Source organism: Cuculus canorus, chromosome 1, assembly GCF_017976375.1.
Source record: "Cuculus canorus isolate bCucCan1 chromosome 1, bCucCan1.pri, whole genome shotgun sequence".
NCBI classification, from domain to species: Eukaryota; Metazoa; Chordata; class Aves; order Cuculiformes; family Cuculidae; genus Cuculus; species Cuculus canorus.
In genome coordinates this window covers 124,600,455-124,624,142 of record NC_071401.1, presented here as the reverse complement: position 1 = coordinate 124,624,142, position 23,688 = coordinate 124,600,455, and the positions used below count along the sequence as shown (strand labels likewise).

General features: G+C 38.6%; 1 protein-coding gene across 2 annotated transcripts in view; it reads left to right on the top strand.

The window, feature by feature from the left end:
- Positions 1–23,373, top strand: part of WARS2 (tryptophanyl tRNA synthetase 2, mitochondrial) — a 49,293-nt gene extending 25,920 nt beyond the window's left edge. Inside the window, exons 3-6 of one of the 2 annotated variants that reach the window (XM_054055804.1) lie at positions 14,146–14,226; positions 15,938–16,023; positions 18,782–18,900; positions 20,923–23,373. In XM_054055804.1, the coding sequence (XP_053911779.1) occupies positions 14,146–14,226; positions 15,938–16,023; positions 18,782–18,900; positions 20,923–21,371 (735 nt within the window). In that variant the 3' untranslated portion in view covers positions 21,372–23,373. The remainder of the gene's footprint in view (positions 1–14,145; positions 14,227–15,937; positions 16,024–18,781; positions 18,901–20,922) is intronic. The other variant, XM_009556825.2, reaches the window with a different exon arrangement.
- Positions 23,374–23,688: the final 315 nt, after the last annotated feature.

Sequence of the window (23,688 nt, the reverse complement as noted above, 5' to 3'; positions counted from 1 at the left end):
TGCTGCTGTTTTGAAGTGGCTGAAACTGTGATTGGGAAGTCTATTTAAGGATAAGTGCACTTTAGATTTCCCAAGCAGAGCAAGAAGGCTTTGTGAGGTTTGTGAGTAAAATACTGAAAAGACCTGTTAGGAAAGCATTAATTTAGCTCTCTAAGTGTCACTTTAGTCAAAAGGTTAACACATAAATGCATAAACATAGTCTGTGCAATCATAAAGGCAAGTAAAACATGTTTTTTTGTATCAGCTCTTGCCACCTAATCTGCCAGCTGCACAATATCTCCAATAAGTGATTACCGTGGTAAGTTTTGTGTCAATTCAGTCGTAATCATTAAGGAGTTTGGTCTCCTCTGAGATTTCTTCCCCTTCTTCACTCAAACCTCCTTTTCATATGCACCTTTTTCCACCTGATCTCGTAATTCATATGTGAAATATTTGCTTTTTCTGTTCACCACCCCAAGGGATACTATGCTTGCCTTCCTATTTGGCATATGTCAGCCTCGTCTTATTGCATGCAGCAGTTTCCTTTAATACAACTTAGTTTCTTGCCTGATTAACTTTCTGTTACTGACTCTGAGATGGCAAACTTCTGTAATTTCCCACAAAGCCAGCTGTGTCATAGTTTCTGGTCTTGTGAAGACATCTTTCAACGGATGTCCAACTTGCAACAGAGCTGCAAAGGTGCACAGGGTATGAATTTTATCAGTGCGAGATGAAATCATGCTATTGCATTTCTCCTTTGAGCATGATCTTTACAGACAGAGTTTCCTGTGGTGTTCAAACTACAAATAGCAGTAATAGCTCCATATCCCTGGTGGATATTGAAATTATGACGACAGATAACTCTTCCTGCTTCACTTTTCCTCTGTATTAAAAAACCAATCTAAATAGATTAGTTCAGAATTCTAGTGGAGATATGTTAAAATTATTTTATCCTTTGTTTGAATGTGTTTACCCTTTCGAATAAGTTACCAGCTTGGGTTTTAATTAGACTCTGACCTCATTTAATTCACATTGAGGATGGCATTAACTGGAATAATCTCAAAGTGAGTTACAAGCCAGGGTTGTGGTAAAAAACAGTCTGGAGTTTTCTTTTGTCTTCTTTTTAAGCAACTCAACAATTCAATGAGCAACACAGGATCAGTGACTAGATACACAGAGAGGACTCCTCAGCCTAGAAGACAGATGATTTGCAGGTTATGGTTAGAGAGAAGTCAAGTAAAGGTTTGTAAGACCACAAGTGAAATGGAGAAAATAGATAGGGAACAACTGTTTTATCCACTGAAGAACATGAACTGACAGGTATCAAAGTAAGTTAACACCTGGTAGATTCAGCAGAAGCAAACCAATGCTGCATTTCATGAAGTCCCCAATTAGGCTACAAGTTCCTTGTCACTGGATACAGCACATGCTGAAATGTATATGAGTTCAGAAAAGGACTCAACAAATTAATCTGAAAAGTCTGTGGTGGACTGTTATATACCTGAGGTGTCACCTCTGCAGGAAACATTGCGACCACAGTTGGGACAATATCTATACTTCTCTGTACTTACACTTTTCTTTTTCTGTTGATTCCTGTCAGATATCGATATTTGATCTGTTTCTGTGTTGCTTTTCTTGTGTTCTTGTGAGTCTAAAAGCTAAACAGCTGCTGTTCCAGGTCTTGCTAAAGCAAACACGGGCTTTCCTTGAAGCTAGCAGCTTATCAGTGAGAATCTTACATTGCAGTCAGCCACAGAAAGCATGTTGTATCTTTCACAGTATAATAATGCAGAGATTGGGTCTTTTGAGTCCCCAAAGAGAAAGTATCAAACTCAAGAAATGAAGGACTGTAATTGATGCTTCTACAGAACCAATACAGTCAACAACCAATGAAAACTTTAGATAGCTAGACTTGGAAAATATTCAGCTTTATCATACAAAGGTTTCCACCAAAGATTATTCGGGTTTATGTTATGCTGGTTAGGCTGGCCCCTATTAAATAGACTACCTTTTATTTTAATTTTTCAGGGTGTCCTTATCTGTCCAGATCTAATGTGTTTGGGTTTTTTCCTACTTAATCTATACCATTAAGTACTTGCTTTCTGTGGCGAGCGTCTGATGTCTTGATCTGTATTCTTACTAATACTTATCACAGATATATCAGTGCAAATTTCAGGAGTGACTGGTTCTAGCAGATTTTTGTAAGCTCATTGTCACACTGCAAGCAGAAGAACTATTACAGTTGTTTGTGAATCCAGACTGTTTTACTAATGGTTCAGGCTGAAATGGTTTGTTGACTTCCCAAAAACAGGTCTACTCAAGCTTTATGTAGTGGTCAGCTATACCTAGAGGTGCACTATAGTCTGTTACAATTGCATTGGCAGGACCAGACATTTCTCTGGAAGCAATTAGAAGGAATATCTGTGTGTAGCTCTTGGTGTGAGGAAAGAGACAGGAACCTCGCTAATGTGATTATTGGTTTAGTATGATAATGAAATAGTACTTTATGGAATGTCATAATACTGAGATGATTGTTCCTAAAAACAAAGCTGTAAGATGGATTGTGGCTATTGCTAATCAAGAAAGTTTATTGCTTGATTTTGGATAATTGCTCGGTTTTTAGAAAAGGAGCTGGCCTTTCCTTTTCAGCCCCTGTAGCAGTCTCCAAGGGTGGTCTTAAAAAACACAATTTTCTTTACAAACATTTGGCTGAGGTGTAAAGTGAAGTGACCAAAGCCAATTGTATACTGAAATAGGTTATGCTTCCAGAGGTCATCAGGAAAGCAGTGAAAATCCAGCTGCAAATGGAGAAATGCTTTAGGTATTTGTTTATGGGCTAAGTAGCTTTCTCTTTTCAATACCAGATCAAATTGATAAATGAGAGACTTCTCAGTAGATTAACATGCTGCAGTTATTGATGTGTTTTCAGTTCTATGTTGAAAATTACCAAATCTATACATCACAGAGGTGCTACTGCAGTCTTATAATTAATACTTCAGTTCACTTTTTTAAACAAATATCATGGGATAAATTTATTATGAAATAAGAACTTTTGTGTTTAATCACTAAAGCCAGCTCCAACTGGCGTCAGCATGATTCTGGAGCAGTATATAGCAGAATGAAATTCTCACACTGCAAGAGTAAGCTAGTAATGGTAAGCTCCTGCAAAGGAACTGCTCACGTAGTAACTATTGTAAATGCTCTGGTGTCCTCTTGCATTCTCCGGGCAAGAATGTTGAAGAATTGCTGAAGAAGGGGTTTTTTTGCTTATTTGTTTGGCTTACTCTGTTCTGTTCTTTCATTCTATTGCTGCTTGTATTCCTTCTCTGGAATATGTTTGCCATATGTGAAAAAAAAAATTGATTACATTGTTTCTCGAAAGGCCATGTGCATTTTGGTAAGGGCTTCACTGTCAGTAGACTTTTACTTACAGCAGGGTTTATGCAGAAGTAATCTCTAATCCAAAGCTATCCAAAATACCTGCCTCCAGAGTTTTCCCGCATTTTGTCATCCTTTCCACTACAACAAAGAGGCAAAAGGCTGAACAGTATCAATCAGAGATTGGCTGCTGGGAAAAGCATAATGAGAACAAAATACCTGTCATATATACACTAGATCCAAAATGTGCTACTATGATAAGGATACAGGTGAAGTTGTCTTGGACTCCTAGAACCGTTTTCAGTTACGTCCTTGCCTTGCAAGTAAAATGAAATAAAAAGCATTTTGAGTAGACTGATTTTCTTTGTATTGCTTAGAGGGTATGTGGCCTCTGTTATTATGTATCAAGTATACAGCTAAGTTACCTGTAAATGGAAATTTTTAATGAAAATTAGGTTTATATGCTTCAGAATCTACCATTTGTAAATTATAGGGGGTTTATAAGATATATAAACAGAAAGGTAATGGCTGGCTTCATATACAGAGTGGTTCACCAAATACCTCTCACACTTTTACCATATAGAAACTTGAACTCCTGCTTAGGGCAGTAGTGCCTGTAGTGCCTACAAAGAGCAAGAAATGATAACTGGAAATTATTTAGAAGCAAGAAGGATGATTATGAATATTTAGGGTAGTGTTTGGAACCACATTGTGAAGGGTTATAAACAAGCACATTTATTTAGAGTGTATAGGAAAACACAATTGTGGAATACATTGTACACTAGAATGGCCTCCCAGTGAGAGAAGCTCTTTCATTACAGCTTGTTTAATTATGTTTTCTTAAGTAGGAAGACAAGTCATAGAAAAGTGACAATTTCTGCAAGAATAAGAATATTTCATATTTCAAAAATAGGCATTTTTATTTGTAGCACAGATGCAAGATGTATGGAGCTATCTTTGTTTTTAGAGAAGATGATGTCAAGATATGCCCTGAGTGGCTGCTTTTGCCTACCAGGCATAAAAGAGAAGTAACAGAATAACAAGTTACACAACATATCCTGAGAATACTAGAAGAAAAAGCAAATTCCTTAAGTTGTGCCATAACTGATAAAAGCTGTAACAGTCATCTTTCATAAAACTTAGAATGCTTTATTAAAACAAAAAGGTCTACGGAGGAGGGAATAAGGAAGACAATAAGCAGTCTGCACACATGGTAAGCTTATATGGTATAAACCATTTTCTCTGATTCCTGGTGGGTACAATACACATTTCAGTTCTTACCCATAACCATCTTGTATCTCATCTGCTTCACAGTCAAAACCATTTTAGAAACTGCTATTGCTTTTATGTGGTCTAAGGCTGTTTTTCCTGTCCACCCACCTATCATGATAGACACACGCTCGATATCCCAAGAGAAACTAAAATTCCATCAGAGTTGATTTAGCAGGCAGTGGTTGATACGCTGCCCTAACACTTCTCTGAGGAGTCCTGTGAGTTTCTGGACAACGTAATGTTCAGTTTCTGGATGGAAAAATCACAGTTTTCAGCCTTCCAGATGGGGTGATTTATTTTTTGAGTGTAATCAGCTGCAGTATTCTTGCAGTGTGCTGCAAATTGAAGCAGTAACTCTGAGAGGTGGGAATTTGCCAGTTTGTCTTAGCCTTAACTCCAAAAGCCAAAATACAACAATTTAAATGTGTGCACTAACTGTTTCACTGCTATTATTTTCCAGAAATATCCAGCTGCTTTGTTTTGTGGGCAGAGTTTGAATGGATTCACACTACTTCTTCTCCAATTTTCAGAGGGACTTAAAAGCTTCCATTGCATCATAGCTTATAAATTCATTAAAGAGCATTCATTTAGCATGGTCCATTGAAAACTTCCTGTCATAGGAGGAAGTATGTGACTATTTAATTTAGAAAATTGTTCTGCCTCTCTCACCCCTCTGTTTTCTTCCCCATAGAACTGGGCTAGACATAAGTAGAGCTCAGTGGGAAGAAAAGTCATGGTTCAGTAGCATTTTTTTTTTAGTTTCTTAATTTACCTGGTTTATTTCATACTTTTATGTAGCTGTTAGATGTTCTTCTCTCCACCAATTGTCTGGACACAACAAGCCAATTATTCAAACACTATTGTGAGTTAGACTGGAAGAATGTTTCTGAAAACAAGTTCATTTCATAATGAATAAAGGAAGGGAAAATGGTGCCTGGGGCAAATTACTGTGCTCTATCTGGATTTATAACCAGTCTGCCCTGATTCCAGTAGGGGTATTCTTGGTCAGGCTCTTCAGAAAGGAGAGATAGATCTTATTTCTGTAAATTTTAGCCAAAAATAAAAAAAGGAAAAGTTATTAAGTTGCTCAAAGTTAATGGTGAAATCTGTAAATACTGATATATTTTTCAGTGATAGCTAAATAACCACCCCCAATTCGATACATGGCTTAAGATGTTCTTTAAATCAGATGTTGCCTTTGTAACCATGAACATATTCCACCTACATTTGCATTATTTTTTTGAACAGGAATTTCATAGAATAGAATAGTTTGGGTTGGAAGGGATCTTAAAGATCATCCAGTTCCAACCCTCCTGCCTTGGGCAAGGACATCCCACTAGATCAGGCTGCCCAAGGCCCCATCCATCCTGGCCTTGAACACCTCCAGGGATGGGGCAGCCACAACTTCCCTGGGCAACCGGTGCCAGTGCCTCACCACCCTCATAGTGAACAAATTCTTCCTTATGTCTAGTCTAAATCTGCCCCCTGCAGTTTATACCCATATTTGGGTATACAAAGTCAAATTTTCTGTCATAAAAGTATCTCACTGAGTGTTCAGTTGCTGCATGCATTTGATTCAAGAGTCTAATTTGTCATATTTATGGCCCTGTTATTCTCTCTAGCTGTATAATATAGAGATGCATTTCCAAGAGTCTTGAATGTATTGTTTGCAACTTTAGGCATTAATAAAAATCTTACCTCTTAGTCAAGAAAAATACATCTGAGCAGCTCTTTCTTCTAAAATGCCTCTTAAATTTTTTGGAAGCACTATCTCGTGCTTCCGAGAGAGACAAAAGTCCTACAAAACGTTTCATTTCTTATGAGATTTAGGACACTTTCCCTCCACTGTTCAGATTCCTGTACTACATAGCTGTCCAGATTACCTCCCCAGGTGTGTGTGTTTTTTATTTACAATGTCAATATCAAATCTTTGCAAGTTATTGTCCGTTTAAAATGTAGGCCTTAAAGAGGCAACGTTGCTGAGGGGAAGCCGTTTCCACATAACAGATATGCAGCAAATTGGCAGTCCCTTACAGAGAAGGGATATAGGTTGCAATTTGAGGAGATCCATCTTGAAAATGGAACACTGCATCTGTTTTTGCAGGAGGCCACTTCAGCTACTGACACAACTTTCTATAGCAAGCCTCAGAAAGCTGAGTTCCGGTGTTGCTGATTTGCTTGCTTTCACATCTGCTCAAGGTATCCATGCCTTTCCCTCTGTTACTGTTCTTCAATCTCTTTGCTTGCTGTCCTCTTCAGCTGTATGCCTCAGCAGGAGAAGTCATCTAGAATTACTTGGAGTTGAAGTAGCTATTCTTTTTTCATGTATATATCATCAGCTGTGGCTGTGGCCAGGGAGTAGCAGCAATAACTTGGTAGGGAATAGCTGGGGTCAAGTACAAAATAATAGATCTGCAGGGAGAAACCATGAGATTGTACTTCAGCATATAACACCCAAGAGATAGTCCAAGTGCACAGTGCGATCCCGGTTTAATAACAACAAATTGCTATATGAGTAAACAATAAAGAAGCTATTTGTCTGTACAGGGGGAGGAGCAGGGCACTCAGCCAGCTGAAGAAACAGTGATGTTAGTGCCTTCTAGATAACTGCTCGTTATCATTTCGAAGTGGTCATCTCTGTTAAATAAATGTCATAAAATAAAATGTCATAAAATAAAATAAAATAAAATAAAATAAAATAAAATAAATCTGAATGTGCAGACTCGGACTTGTTGGGCCACAAGGAAGGAATGTAGGTAGTCTGTTCTGGAAATAACTCTTTGATTAGTGATTACTAAGCCAGGTTGTGGGGGATGCTTAATGCAATGGAAATGGAAGGAGGAAATGTGTTGCTGGTAATAACAGAGAGATGGCCATCTCGACCCTTTGAGAAATGTTGATGGTTTTTACAGACTAGGAAAGAAAACTGTGTTAAAGTGGTCTAGAGCACAAAGCAGGAAAATAGAGAAAAACTTGATGTATTTACTGAGAAAAGCATAGGGTATGATTTGGGCTGTCTAAAAGAGGGTTTCAAGTGTATGGATCTGGTTAAGCGTTTTTGTGAAAACTGCTAGGTGGGAAATAGTTGGCTTTGTAAGGGAAACAAAAAATAGAGGACTTAAAAGATTATTAGTTCTTCAAATAATTTCAGCCAAGCTTCAAAATTATTTCCTGAGAAAGTAATGTTTATATTGAAAACAGGCTATTATATATATTCCTTCAGGACACAAAAGTAGCTGGATTTGACATGAAGGTTTTAATGGAATAAATTGCTGATTTTCGGAGTTACCGGTGATTGTGATATCCTTGGAAGTTGGTTTGACATGTAGTTCAGTAACTATCACTGATTGTGAGTTTTGTTCGTTGGAGATGTAATTCTGTTTTTCTGTGATTTGTAGTATTTTTGTACTGGGGTGTTTAGGGGAGAGAGCACTGCTGATGTCGTCATTGGAGAAGAGCTAAGCTTGTTATTATCTGTTCTGTTTCAGGAAGGTGGAACGGAAGGCTATATAAGGTACATTACAGCTCCAGAGGGTACTTCTGTTGTCAGATTTAAAAATACAAACCAAATTAATTTATTTACTGGTTCACATGTACACAGAATAACCTTAATTGGTAGAAATTCTATATACTCTTAATTCCTAGAGTTGTATATAGATTTTGAGAAAGAAAGAAAGAAAGAAAGAAAGAAAGAAAGAAAGAAAGAAAGAAAGAAAGAAAGAAAGAAAGAAAGGAAGGAAGGAAGGAAGGAAGGAAGGAAGGAAGGAAGGAAGGAAGGAAGGAAGGAAGGAAGGAAGGAAGAGCGGGAGGGAGGAAGGAAGGAAGGAAGGAAATGAAAAAGTCAAGCAAAAGACCATTCTGACAGTCCTACTCTTTCTAATGAAAATTGTGTGAAAAGTAATCCTTTGACAAAAGTCTTCCTTGCAATGGCATAATAAATGCTACCTAACAGAACAGGAAGCAACTGAAAGTCATTTGACAGATTGATACAAAAATGAGATGTTTTTCCCTGTTTCATTTCATTGTTTGAATTTACTGGAGGGATTGCCTCTCTCCATAATACTATGGGAAAATAAAAATCCTTGTAGGTGAAGATACCAGAATCTAATAGAAAATGTGTTAGTGGGATTGTACTACTGACCACTGATCAAGTTTGATGATAGTGGTTGGGAGGTGTTAGTTGAGATGAGAGAAGCTGCAAATCTAGTATAGATTTGCAAGAGTATTACACTTCAGCTCTCCACATATAGCCTTTATCAGGATGAGACATATGGATAAAATTTTTGGATACAATAAATTATGCTTCCCAGTTTTACAGTCTGCTAGAAATGCTGCCATTCTACACTTGCCTTTGGGTGGTGCACAGGACCTACTTCAGGATGTTTTAACTCTCAGTAGTAGCAACCTCAGTATAGCGATGTTCAGCTTAGTGGCTGGAGAGAGCAGACTGAATAAAGCACATGAATGTTCCATTTGAAGAAAGGGATATAGGTGAAAATGAAGGCCAGTTGTCAGAAATAAATTAAAAAAAAAAAAAAAAAAGCAAGAAAGCTGCAATTATCTTGGAGATTGTATTTACATAAAAACAAGTGTATTTAAGAAAAAAAACATAACAAATCCAACAGCTAAATGCATGACAGCACTCATGAAGAGAACTTCAGTCCAGCAAATCCCTTTCCATAGTTCCGTAAGTTAGCATATAGGATGCAATCATAGGAAAAGATTAGCTTTTCAGAAGGGAAAACTTGCCCAAATTAGAAAAACAAAAAGCATATAAAATGGGCAAGTCCCATTTTTGTTAAACAAAAAATTGAGAGGGCTGAAAAAGAACTTGTGGAGCACCCTGCAGAGTATTCTTCAGCTGATAACTAAATGGTCTTGCATCAAAAACAGGAGGTCTTTTACAGCATCAGTGAGTGCTAAGTATAGGAGACATTCAGAGTTGATAAGGCCCTAAGGGCAAGTCACAGTTCTTGGTATTGGACTTTACTGCAGAAGGTGTTAGGAAGGTTGCTGCTTTATGCAAGCTGTAGCAGCAAATCGGAAGAGCTAAGTCAGTTTGTGGGAAATTTGCAGAAACCATTAGGTAAATTTTACATCTTAGACACCAGAAGACGTTCAGCTGGAAGTCTGGGAAAACTCAGTTCTGAAATAGTGTAACTAGTGACCAAAGTGTGCACTCTGCCACCATCAGAGGTCCCTGAGCCAGAGGAACAGTAGATTGAAGTCATCTTGGCAGTACACAAGCAGAGTGTTCTAAATGGAACCCCAGAAAATACAAACTGATGATTTTGACTTTTGTCTTACCAGAGATGTTACAGTCTTCCATGAAAAATAGGATGCTGACTGCATGAGTAAACAGTATCTTTTGGAGAGTCACTATGGTTTCTTTAAAAGGAAACTGTTTCACTAAACTGCTGAACTCTATGAGTGTGTCAGTAAGCATATAGACAAAGAGCATCCCAGGAACATAATGGATTAGAATTTTTCTAAAAGCCTTTGACAAGGTTCTATATCAATTCTCACTTTAAAAATAATGTTTTGGAGGAAACGTTCATTACTTATCTTGAGCTGTATAGAGTTGAAAGCCGAACAGGGTATAGCAATCACTTTTTTTTTTGAATGGCAGTCAGTAGTTATTTCCCTCAGGGATTTATGCTGGGAGCAATTCTGGCCAACATCTTCATGACCTGAAGAAAGTAGTGAAGAGAGGTTTGTGGGCAAAGACAAGTTTTTTTGAGTAGTCAGATGCTATGCCAAGGATAAGATCTCAAAAAGGACTCAAAAAATAGAGTGGGTAGGCAAATTAGTGGTGGAAGAGCTTTAAACAGAAAGTAAAGCATCTAGGTGAAAGTCACATAAACCTTCCTTACACAGTCTTGAACTGAACTACAATGCAGGAAAAAAGTCTTGGGGTCATCATTGGCATTTCTCTGAAATCATTGACTCAACACAAGTAATTCTGAAAAAAGCCAACAGTCTGTCGTCATTGCCATATCACCAGGAAGGGTACTGATAACAAGACAGAGCTGGTGTTTTGTCACTATACAAAACCTTAGTGTGCCTGTATCTTGAATATTGGGTAGAGCTTTAGTCTGCATCTCAAGAAGAAAGTGAATTACGGATGATAAAAAGAAGGGAAATTAATGCTGCAACAGGTAGAGTAGTTGCCTTAAAAGGAAAAAAATAGAATTCTGGGTTGCTTCAGTTTGAAGACAAAAAGGCTGAGTGTAGGTGCTATCAGAGTTTACAAAATCAGAAAAGCACAGTTCACCAATTTGTACGATACAAGAAGCAGGCGGCGTTCAAAACTAGTGAACAAGTTGTTTAGTCGATAAATGAAAGTACCTCTTTACACATGGAACCTCTGGAGCTTGTTGCTGCATATAGTTGTGAAGTGGGCATTAAAAGCAGGTTCAGAAAAGGATATATATCACTACTTCCATGGGAAACAAGGATCCTAACAGGACTGGACCAGGGATAATACTTTCTGATATCCCCCAGTACAACAATTATGGATGCTGGAGAAGTATGAGGAGAAGATAGGCTCATGGGCTTACCCTAAATCCCGTCTCTTGTTGCCACTCCTGGAAACAGTGCTAGGCTACAGCTACCTCTGCTGCGATCCGGTACAATATTATTTCTTACATCCTTACGTTTTGGTTGTTTGGTGAAGATCTTAACTCAGAATTTTAAATGAGCTTGGAGGAAGAGGCTGACTGAGTTTATCCAAGAGAGTGTTTTCTCCCAGTTATGATCCACTGGTTTTGCTCAGTGCCACAAAGGAAGAGTAAACTGTGTGTTTATTATACTGGTATCATATGCATCTTCGCTTCTCCCAGTTTCTTTGTATCCAGAGTTACCCAATCAAAGTGATGGAGTACTGTAGCTTAATGAATAATCACATTTGAGCTGATGCACGGTGACTGACCAAAGGCGGCAATTACCCGCCCCTCTTGCCAAGTAAAACACAGTAGCTTAAACCTTGATTTAGTCTGACAAATGATTTGTGGTTTAAGCCTACTACCTCCTGATTCACAGACCAATGTACAGTCAGTTACTGCAATTTGGGTGATGAATGTTAACTCATTAGGCTCCAGTACTGAATTTTTTTCTAACTGAAATCCCTTCTGTGCACTTTTTTGTATTTTCTCTGCCTTTTATCAGGCTTTTTCTTCACAATATTCAACATTCTAGCCTTACTTAGGAAAGGACTGTGTGTATTTGAGGATCATAAATGAGTATAACATGCTAAGACCCAGAACTGTAGATTCAACAAATGCTGTTTAGATCACTTGGTGTTTTGGTAACTGATGTAATGTTAAAGCCACCAATGCAATGAAACACACGTGCAGTCTTGACTGCGGAAGCAGCGTCTGACAGAGCTGGATCAATGACTGCATAGCTTTTAAAGGGAGTCCTTGTCAACACAAGTGCAACAGAGCACTATCTCCTCTTTATCCGTGACTAGAAGAAAGGAATGAGAAACCACTTTGAACCAGATGGTGATTCCTTCTAAATTAAATAGGGGCCTTGAGCTTAGTATTTTCTATGAAGTTCAATTTACTCTGTGTCTTGCAGAAGGTACATTTGGTGCATCTTGCTGCACTTTGTCTTGTGCACAGAAGATTGCAGGTCAAGTAAGTATGGGATAGTTAAAAGAACAAAGGGGAAAAAACTGTAGGAAAGGCAAAAAGAAGGGAAAGAGAATTAGCCTGGAATATTTTATATCTCTTAACTGCTGAGCTGTTGTTTTGAGGTCAGATACCTCTATACAACAGTGACAACTGAATTAGTCTAATGACTACATTAAAACGTGACAACAAAGGAATTGCCATTAACAGTGCTAGTAATTCCTGCTTGTTAACAGACACTCTCTACCGCTTTCCATCTGGTTGTTATATCATGTTGCAAGCTTGAAGTTTTGAACATCTTTGAAATGGATCGCATGCTCTTAGACATCCAAACCCGCTAATATTGAAAAGGGTGAATCAAATATGTGAGCAAAGGAGAGGGACATAGATCACCTTTTTCCTCTGATAATTATCATGTATATAGCTAAGTAACAACAGACAAAATGATAGGAAAGAAATTAAAGAACAGCATATGCCATCAGCTTGCCTCTTTTACTAATCCTAAAATGAATATTTGAAATGCAAAAGATGAAGAGTGTGCATAAAAAAAGCTAAACATGGATTCATCCAACAGAGACTGTTGCACAGCACATTTCTTGTCAGTGCCTGTAGGAAGTCTTCCACTTACCGGGAGGGGGGCAATCTCTCTGTCTGATGTCTTTCCGAAACTATTAAAATTCCACCATCACCACAGTCTCCCCAGAATGTTAAATGAAGAGTTTGTTGAATGATCTTAAATGGGATCTTCTTTCCTCTCATCTTTTCGAACCACCCTTGTAGCAAACGGTTTATGGAGGCCTGACCCTTCTCTTTCACCTGCAGATCAGCGTTAGCTTTGATAGGATTGCAGAACTGAGGGACAAACTTAGCCACAATTCAGGCTGTACTGTAGTTTGACTTCAGCTCTTATCCCTGTTTTGCAGACAGTTCAGGGTCATTAAGATCTGTTGGTGTACCCAAAGCCCTGACAAGCCTCACCTGGACCCTCCACCCTTGCACTGTCTGCCCAGTGCCCCAGGAGCTCCACTTAAGCTCAGGTCCCCAGTCTCCACCTGAGCTACCTCACGTTGTACTTGTGCTCAACCCTGTCCCTGCTGCCTCAATTTTCTCACTGGACTTCCTGGATTGACTAATTACCTTGCTATGTCTGATAATCAGCCGACTGTAACCATCACCACCTCTGCCTTGATTAAATACTGTAGGACATTGTCCTAGTCAGGGAGGTAACTGTTCCTGCCTAGATTGTGGCTGTCTGCAACTACAGCCTTGTGGAGCAGCCCAGCTCCTCTTGTTCCTTGGCTGTTAGATCAGGTTTCTGTGAAGGACCTGCAGTTATTGTACTGCCAGACATGCTGCAGTATAACGGAGCTCAGGCACCGACCGGAGGCAGTTTGGGCTGAGCGCAAATGGGGCTCCTGGGACCATGGGCAGAGAGGGTGGGTGGAGGGCTCAGGTGAGGCTGGTGAGGAAAATTAGTGCATTCAAGGCAGAATACAGAAGAAATGAAGCTTAAGTAACTTGTTGCAAGCCTTGAAAAAGGCAAAGAGGTTTTTTAACTCTTAATGTATTATCTCAAAATGTGAGGAAGCTGTAGCCAGCAGCTGGTTATTTTTCATGTGCATTCAACTATGTTATTGCTAAAGCATTTTCTTTCTTTTTTAGAATATCACTGGATTAAGAATCTTTCTATGCTGATTGACTATATTGTGTTCTGTCCATGCAGTGTCCAGAATTTTCCATTAGCTTGTCACTTGACCTTAATAAAAAAATAATAGACAAAAATAGATGGTTTTCTGATCTCTTTTACTGTTTATCTATATTGACTTTGAAAACATAAGCATATCAATGCAGATTAAAATTGATTGTGACTTGGTACTTCCAGGTTCCTGAGCATGCAGAACTTGCCTGGATTCTTGGGTGCATAACTAACGTGCCACGTCTGCTACGCTTGCCCCAGTGGAAGGTATGGACACTTTCATATTGAAAAGAAATACGTAGGAATTCATTAGGACTGCTGTCCTTGAAATAGTTGTTCTCTGTGAAGTTCCAAACGTACCTTGGTTATCCTTGCTTTAGGTTTAACTAATCCTTTACTCTTATGATGGAAGTAGCATAATGTGTCTTTCCAGGTCTATTGCTTTCAATGAATATTTTTCATCTGGAAGCTACAGGGTGATATTTTTGGCAGAGACTTGCAGAAACTGTACTAAATGGGAGGGTTGTTCAGTGTTATTAAACTGATTTTGCTAGAATGCTTGGAGTTATTTCAATGCTTACTTAATAATGCAAAACAACAACAAGATATTGCAGTGGAAACCTTGATTCTTGCTAATTAGGAGTTCTATAAACAGCTTTTCTTTTTCTACTGTGAAAAGTGAGTTTTCTGTATGTTTTATCGGAGCGGGTGCAAAAAAAGCATATGTTGGAAGAGGGGTATAGAAATTATAGATATTAAAAATGTGCTGAGTGATAAAGTTAATGCACCTTAAATGTTTGCTTTTACAAGTTTCAAGTGCTCGTTATCTTAATCTTGGTACTGCATCAACTGAATTCTTGCATTTAATTTCATTGTATTGTGTTTTGGCACATAGCAAGAAGAAAAACCAAAGGGCAGGAGAGAGAAGTATCAAAAAAATCTTAAGAGCAGTTTGGCTTGCAGAGTTCAGAGCAGTCTTAAATACCTCCAGATGTTTTCTTTTTTCATGTTTTTCTTCTTAATTAAATAAAAACAGTAAAACTTAAATACAGCAACAGCGTTAATGCATGGCATAGATTAAAGGCAACCTTTTCAAACCTGAGGTTCTAAAGTTAAGCTCTTAAATCCAATTTTGACTGGATTGACTTTCCAAATCTACAGATAGGTGCTACAGGTGCTAGCCTTTGCAAATTAGGTCCACTGAACCCTAGGCATTTAGAGATGTAAAGAGAAGACTGGATCTGTATGAGAGATATCTAAAGATATTTGAATAGTCTTAATGAAATAATTACGATTATAAGGATTTTAGTGTATCTTAATATTATTAAAAGCAAAAAGTAGATATGCCATTGCTAGAACAGAATGAGTATCTGTAGCCTGACTACCTTGGCTTAAATGATCCATATCCTAGAGCAATACAGGGTTTCAGGACAGTGGGTGGATTGCTGAAAGCAGCATGAACTGATGGAGAGAACACTGAACTTGGCCTCTATAGTTCTGGGTTCTCCTTCTACGTGTTGCTGACTCTCCTAGTCACTGTGTGCGATCACTATGTCTTGATCTTTTTTCTGTGAAACACAGGTATTAATGCCTTTTTATATCTTATTATAAAGTTTCTCAAAATCTTACTGCTGAAAATGCTATTTAAAAAGTATGTTGTCAGTAATAAGTGGACTAACCGAGCCTGATTGTTTTCTATTTGTAATCATTTTTCATTAGTAAGATTACAAACAGAAAGAAAACACAAGCCTATGTTTTCTCCTCACTACGTTATCTGACCACTGTAGAGAAATTCATAAATATAGGATATAAAATGGGATGTGTGTATTCACAAGGAGGGAATTTTACATGGTGCAGTTTTCTCTGGAGTTACACAATAAGTTGCTCAAATCTGTTGGAATTCTAATTAATTAAAGTCATAGACTTTGCTACTGTTAACCAAAAGGGTGATTTCTCTCTATTTTTCTTTCACAAATAGATGAAGCGTGCCAGTCAGAATAACGAAGGAACTGTTGGTTTATTGACTTACCCTGTGCTTCAAGCAGCCGATATCTTGCTGTACAAGTAAGAGGCAGAATGTGAGCCCACAGGCAATGTCTGTTCAGCTGCATAAGAATGAATGTTCATCAGGTCAACATGCTAACTTATTAAGTGGGGAAGCTGGGTGTGATTAGATCTGAAGATTGGAAATGGATGACAGCTCTTTTTACTTCTCAAGTGGCTGGTTGAAATCTAGCCTGGTTTGAAAGCAACTGACAGGGACGTAAAGAGAAAAAGCTGGTAACTTCAGAACAACTCCCAGGGAATTATAACACATTGATGTTTAATTATACATATTACATGTTCACACATGTACATATACATATATTTTTTGAAGTAGTTATGCTTTATTTCATGCAGTGTACTATAGAGATACTTGAGCTCACTATATATAGTATGCCCATCTTAGTGTGGGATTCTGGGTAGGCCTGTTGATACTGATGAAAAAGTGAGTAATTTACTGCACCTTCTGATAGCTGGGCTAGTTCAGTTTTGTGTGGTGTGCTATGTGCTGCAATGGTAATACACCCTAATGAGGGACTGATGACTTGGCATACCCATGTTTGTAGCCTAGCTGACAGGATGTGTGGTGCGTTGTCGTGACTGACTGTATTTTGCAGAACCATGGAGTCGTAGAATGGTTTGGGATGGAAAAGACCTTAAAAATCACCCAATTACAACCACCCCTGCCATGGGCAGGGACACTTCCCGTAAGATAATATGCTTTAAACTTCAATTCATAATATGTTTCAAACTGTCTCAATAGGTAAATGTCAGAGATGAGGCACTGTGGGTTAATTATTTTTATGTTGTGAGCATATGTATTTAGTAGAATTGTTCAGAAGTGAAGTTGTGAATATTTGTTGGGACAGAGACGTAATACAGAACTTTGAGGGCAGGGACTTCAGAAGGACAGAGTAACCAAGATGGGCGAGTTGTTAACTCAGAAAAATCAGTCTAGAGAAATGTAATATTAAGTCAGCATTAGTAAGGGAAATCAGTACTGTTAGAAGCCCAGTAGATGATATTTCTAATTCACTTGATTTTTAACTAAAAATAACGGGAAGGAAAAGTTAGAATGGATTCAAACATTAAAATAATCTTCTAAGCAGCAAGTCCCATTTGAGTGTCAAGTAGTGCTTAATGGCGAAATTAAGCTAACTTTATCAGAAATAACTGTGTTTTGATTGAGCTCAACCATGTATGTTTTTTCTATTTCTAAAAAATCATCTTATTCATCATTCCTTAGTAAAGCCTGTGGATTCTTTGCTACCATATGTATTAACAGCAGGCTGTTCAGACAGAGCACAAAACAAGAACATGAAAGAGAAACAATATCTTTTTGAAGAAATTTGACATAATATCTTTAATTAAAAAATATTTAATGTAAAAACATAATCTAAGGAACAAGATTCAGGAAGAAATGGAAACACGGAAAGGTAACAGCAGTCATGAAGAAGAGTTAAGAGCTGGAGGAGGGGAGAAAGAGTACTAATTCAGATGAAGTGAGGATCAAAGAGACAGGACAGAAGGTAAATATATGAAAGAAGTAAAAATAGCACTAGGAGAGAAATATTTAAAAAATAGCAAGGAAAAAGGCAAAGAATCAGGCAGAGGCATTTATGAAGACAATATGTCTTCTGTTTGGTGGCAGATTTCATGAATATGGAAGCATTTTGGCATATGGAAACATTTCTTTTGACCTGCTTGAAGTATATTGATTATAGTAACTGATTTTCTTTCTGTTAGTTGTAGGCCAGTGTGATTTCCTATTGGCTACTGTAGCTGTTTTTAAGTTGCCTCACTGAATGTTTGGTGTGGAATAAAGGTGGACAAATTGAATCCTGGATGTCAGCCCAGTAATTCAGAATTGCAAGGAAGGAGTACCGTATTGAACTGAAATTTTCTGGGAATTTATAAGATGCATGGTGAACTTCCTTACACTGGAAGACATCCAAGATTCAGAGCTGAATACCCTGCAAGCCTTAGAAAAAAAAATCTGGGGGAGGGAAGAGTAATCAGAAGCTGGCAAGACTTCAAGTCTGCCTCATCTAAAAGAATCATAGATTTTTAGTGAGTATGATTAACTGTGGGAAAGAATCACCAGGGGAAGTAATGGATTTTTCACCTCCTCATGTCCTCTGCAGATTGTGTTTTCCTCTAGAACTGCATTTAAGCAGTTCAATACAGAAGTTCAAGTGATCCTTTGATCCTAACAGTTCTAATCTATGAAAGATAACATTTGTGGCAGGAGGTGCGATGGTCCATATGATATTTATACAATGGTGACCCATGATGAAGAACCACTCTCTTCTTTCCTTCCCCTTGATAAATCCATAGTAGTAACTTCTCAACAAATTAAGTTTCCCTGAGATTTGACAAGGCAAGGTGCTTATGCATTATGCCTTTCAGATCTTTTCTTTGTTCACACATTACAACACATGCTTTTTGATCTTTGAAGAGACAGCAGAACATACTACAAAAACCTCTCTTTGAGACAAGTCCAGTGATTTGCTCTTATTGTTTTTTTTACCGTGTTTGTTTTCACAAAGAGTTATTTTTGCCCTTGGAGATGTGCTTCAGTTCAGCACAAAAAGCAGGCTCATTCTGGCATACAGTCAATTTGGGATCTTGTTCCCACAGCACCTAGCTGGGTTCTAGCCGGGACTCAGTGTTTGGCTCAGCCTGGCCCTCAGTCATGGCAGAAGCTGTGACAGTCTTGACTAACATTTCAGCAGAACTGGAGAGCTTTGAGTTTCCTGTATCTGTCTTTTATTAAAAGGTCGACACATGTTCCTGTTGGAGAAGATCAAATCCTGCACCTGGAACTAGCCCAAGATATAGCACAACATTTCAACAAGAAATACGGAGAATTCTTTCCTGTGCCCAAAGCCATTTTAAGTGAGTTCGTCTTGGTTTGTTGTTTTTAATTTTCCCTCCACCCCTGCACTTCAAGGTTGAAGATGGATTTAAATATTGTGGAAATAGTTTCAAAGACCAAGAAAAGGGAGCAAACTGATGCTAAGAGAGTAGAAAAAAAAATTACAAGCGACTACAGGCTGTGAAATCGAACTCCCCAGACAGGCATAAGGCTTTATAAAGCCCCGGTAGAGGGATGTATGAGATGTCTGGTATTCTAGTCCAGGGGACCAGATGCTCTCTGCTGCTACCAGTCAGCCTTGCTCTTTAAGTACTGGACCTTTTCAGAGTAGGGTCTCTGCTCCACGTTGTTAGTTCAAGAGACATGTGAGGAACAAGACAAGAGATTTCTAGCAAGCAGACTTGTTCCATGTTTGAATGGTAGATGTTTACATTAAGCATGCTGAGCCGCTTGTAGGTGAAGCTACAATGCTAAAAAAAACTTCCAGTGTGTTTATTATATACTTGTGTATTTCAGTACGGGTCTCTTCCAGAGATTCGACTTTCTAGTTGTGGTCTTAGACTCAGAAAGACTTATAAGGAAAATCTTCTTAGCCATTCTTGAGCTACAAGGTCATAGGCCGGGGGGTGAGGAGGAGTCAGATGGCACAAATGGCATGTTAAGAAACGTGAAGAATTGGGCAAAGAAGAAGCATTGCATCTTTGTTGTAAGTAAGTAGAGGAATGCACAGCAAAGACCTTCGCCCCTGAAAGGGCAAGGAGCTCTCACCTTAGAAAAGACAGGCAGTAATAAACCTTTCTCAGTTTTCAAGCCTCAGTGACAAAAATGGTATTAGACCCAGAGTGGAACTTAGAGAATACTAGATATTGCAAGTTCTGCAGTTTCTAATGAACGATTAAATACTAAGCACTGTAATAAGGAGCTGAGTGCAGCCTATGATGCAGGCATGACTATTTCCCAGGCAATGAAAAGTGCAATTTGAAAAGAAAAAAAAAAAAGAACATTTAAACTTCTCTCATGAAAAGCATACCTTCATTAGTGCTCAAGTGTATGCAAACCAATGAAATATCCTACACGAATGGAGAAGTTAGAAACCTATTCAGATTCACTAGCTGTAGGCAGTTTACCTGGACTTCTTCAAATGTACAGAAAAGAGACAGACTCTTCCAAAAAGTGATTCAGAACAGAGCACTTTCTTGAGCAGTCAGAATTGTACACTGGAAGGATGCTTATTCTTTCACTGAGTACACAGCATATCTGAGGAGTATGCGGGTGATTTTGTTGGCTCTATGAGATGTCTAAAAACAATCAGTGTGAGTACTTTCTAGATCAGTGTGTACTCCTTGAATGGTGTTTCTTGGTGAAAGACTGAAACAGTTTGAGCTTATGCTCTTAAAGAAAACTTTGCAATGTTCCCCTTATGCTACTATTCTATTTCACGTGCACACATATATCTTAGTAGTTTTTGCATTATCTGCGCCTGTCCTTTCTGAACAGTGCTTTCCCTCTAATGGAGCTAATTAGTGTCCAGCTAGAGATCTTATCATAACTGTCTTTATTGATATTTAGGAGAATTACCAAGAGATTTTGGGTGGAAGATTTTCTTAAAGTGAGGAGATTAACTGTTCTGGGATTCTTTTTTACCAGTGGATTTAACCTGTTTCTCCACTGTCACAGAACCTTTCAGTAATGTGTAGTCCATGCTTTCTAGGTAACTTCTCCTCAGTGCCAGGAATACAAGGGAGGAAGTACTTTCCAGGGAAGATCGGCATGTAGCCACAGAAAATATTAGGAAGTGTCCAAACAGAAGTTACTGCTTAGTGAGGAGGGGAGAAATGGAGCAGGTTCTCATTTGGTTTATGGGAGAAGTGGCCTAGGAGGATGTAGAAGGCCTAAGGACTAAATAGGAGCATACACAATTGTGCTCACAGCTCATTTTTAAGCAGGGATAAATAGAACTTCATGCTGCTACAAAGCATTCTTAGGAGTTGTCCTAAGAAAGCTTTGTCTGTGTCTATAATTATTCTGTTTTCTTTTTTTAGGTACAACAAAGAAAATAAAATCCCTCAGAGATCCAACAGCGAAGATGTCCAAGTCAGACCCACAGAAGTTAGCTACTGTTAACATTGCAGACAGCCCTGATGAAATAGTGCTGAAGCTCCGCAAGGCTGTGACTGACTTTACATCTGAGGTGACCTATGACCCAGATGGTCGCCCTGGTGTCTCCAATCTCGTGTCCATTCATGCTGCAGTAACAGGGCTTAGCATCAAAGAAGTGCTGCACCAGTCTGCTGGTCTTGACACTGCTCAGTACAAAATGGTGGTAGCAGAGGCAGTTATTCAAAAATTTGCACCTATCAGAAATGAGATCAAGAAATTACAGGAAGACAAATCCCATCTGTTAAAGGTTTTAGAGAATGGAGCAGAGAAAGCCAAAGAACTGGCTGCCCCTATCTATCAAGAAATAAGACGACTGGTGGGATTTCAATAGAAACTACTGTGTAGTTGCAAGGACTTCTGTTTACTGTAACAGACATTTTGTTATTTGTATCTTTTTAATCATTTTGTTTTGAAACAAAAACATTTTTCCTGGAAAGTCCAAATAGAACACTGAAGGTGTTAGCATTACAAAAATGTGCTTGAAGCCAGATATTTCCAGTGGGACCAGCACTGAGCTTGTCTGCATAGTCAAAGAGGAAGGGCAGAAGCAATCACAATTCATGGAGAAATCCTGCAAAAGCAGAGCATAAGGTTGCCTTTGGGGTTTTGTGGTTTTTTTTTCTACTGACCACTGCATGAAGCTGAGGTATAGGCAAGAGGATCAGATTCTAGCAGAAAGACTTGTAATCTTTTCAAGAACATCCTTAGCCGTGCATGTGATCTTGTTACAGATGGACAACTCATCCTCTTGGTGGTTATTCAGCTTTGATATGGTGGTGTTCTTGGATAACCAGGATAAAAGCACAGGCTTACAAATAAAAATGCTTTGGATGATGAAGAGAGTACTTACTGCCTCTCCCTATCACATCTTCAAACTCAGTGTAATTTTGTATCTGCATCTAGTTTGTGTGAAGTGGGTTGATGTGTCTTATGGATATGGATGTCCAGACTCTAAAACTCACCATGCCTACTGTGCTAGATGGCCTCTTTGATAGTCACTCCAAAGAACCCAGAGAGTGGACCTGAATTACACTTCTGTATTTCTGTGCCATCCTGCTGGTCAGGACTAAGGTACTTCAGTGGGAAATGAGTTGTGTTTCAGTTGCTGCTAGTCCACCTGCTGTTTGGTTTTGCAGGGAACTCCAGGATTTTCAGTTCAGCACCAAGTCTAGGATTTCTTTAGAAAAGGTACAGGGGAAAAGATATAATCCCATGTGAAATAAATCTTAGGCAGAGAAATCAGAGAACTTTCTGTAAAATTTACAAAGTTTACATCTTTAGAAAATCATGCTGAGGTCAGAGGCAGAATGGGATTAAATAGATCTTTATGAAATCTCACTACTGAGCCTCAAGAAAACTCAGTGATGGGAGAATGGTATTAACCTCTGCTGATCTTGGGCCTACAAGACCCACAGACTGGAACACATAGACTGTGGCATTTGTCGGGAAATATGTGGCAAAGAGAAAACACTGAAAGGAGACACACCCTTCTGAAGCAGGGGTAGTAGTAAGTGTTAAAAGGTAATGAAAGCCATATGGGTCCTGTGGAACCGTATTTAGGTGTGTCATTGCATTTACTGGTGCTGTGTTTGAAATGGCTATAGTATCATGTAAATTGAGTTCATCCTGTACTGCAGCAGCTCATAACCAATGCCATGGGTCTGTAACAGTTAGGGAGGATTACAGTCTTATACGGCTAAGTTAGTAAAACTGGGCAGAGGTTCTGTGTAGGGCAGATGTATGTTTGTTTGTTTTAAAAAGCCATTTGCTTTTAAGTTTAGTTAATTATCATAGTGAGGTGATTCAGAAACAAAAGTATTTAATTTTGCAAAACAAGAAGTTGTGGACTGAGCATCTGCACATCGCTACTGAGACCTATATTCATTTGTTAGGAATCTGAAGAAGAGAACTGCCATACAAGAACTTGATGACAACAGATTTTCTGGAGTTAGTCAAGACTAGAGGAGCAGAGTTGGTGGAGACAGAGTGATGGGAAAACAAACTTCCTGTAGATAAGTTGAAGGTAGCACCCTCTGGAAAGAATAAATGTATTAAAAAATAGTCCCTGGTTTCAAATTAGCTGTAGCAAATTAGGAAAGGGCAGAATTATAACTCTGTGTGTTTAGGTAGTTTTACAAAACACTTGCGGTGTTTAACAGCTGCATTAGCTGGCATGGAAACTGAGGCAGAAAATTAATGCACAGTTACCACTCACTGTCTACTGATTTGGCATGAAGTGTTTGCTATGACACTTTTTAACATGGGTTGGTTTCTGCAAGGGTCCCACAAAGCTAGCACTGTGCGCATGGGGATACTGAAAATCTTTAATGCTACTTTCTACCTTTTCCTCTCTCACACTAGCACAGGTAGGAGCATATATTCAAAAGGCAAGTCATAGTTTCAAGGTGTTTTTTGTAGTTCTGATACTCAAATCACCTAACGTGTAGCGTTGCATTCAACACACCTCCTTTGCAGTGAAAAGGGAGTAGGAGTACTCATAGGTCTTCAGTACAACTTATTAAAAAAAAAAAAAAGACTGAGGGGATGACATCAATGAGCATTTCTGGTTCATTACCCAAGTTTTGCTGAGCAGTCTTTCCAAAACTGTTAGATTTTTTCAGAAAATCACATAGGTGAAGAAGAAAGAA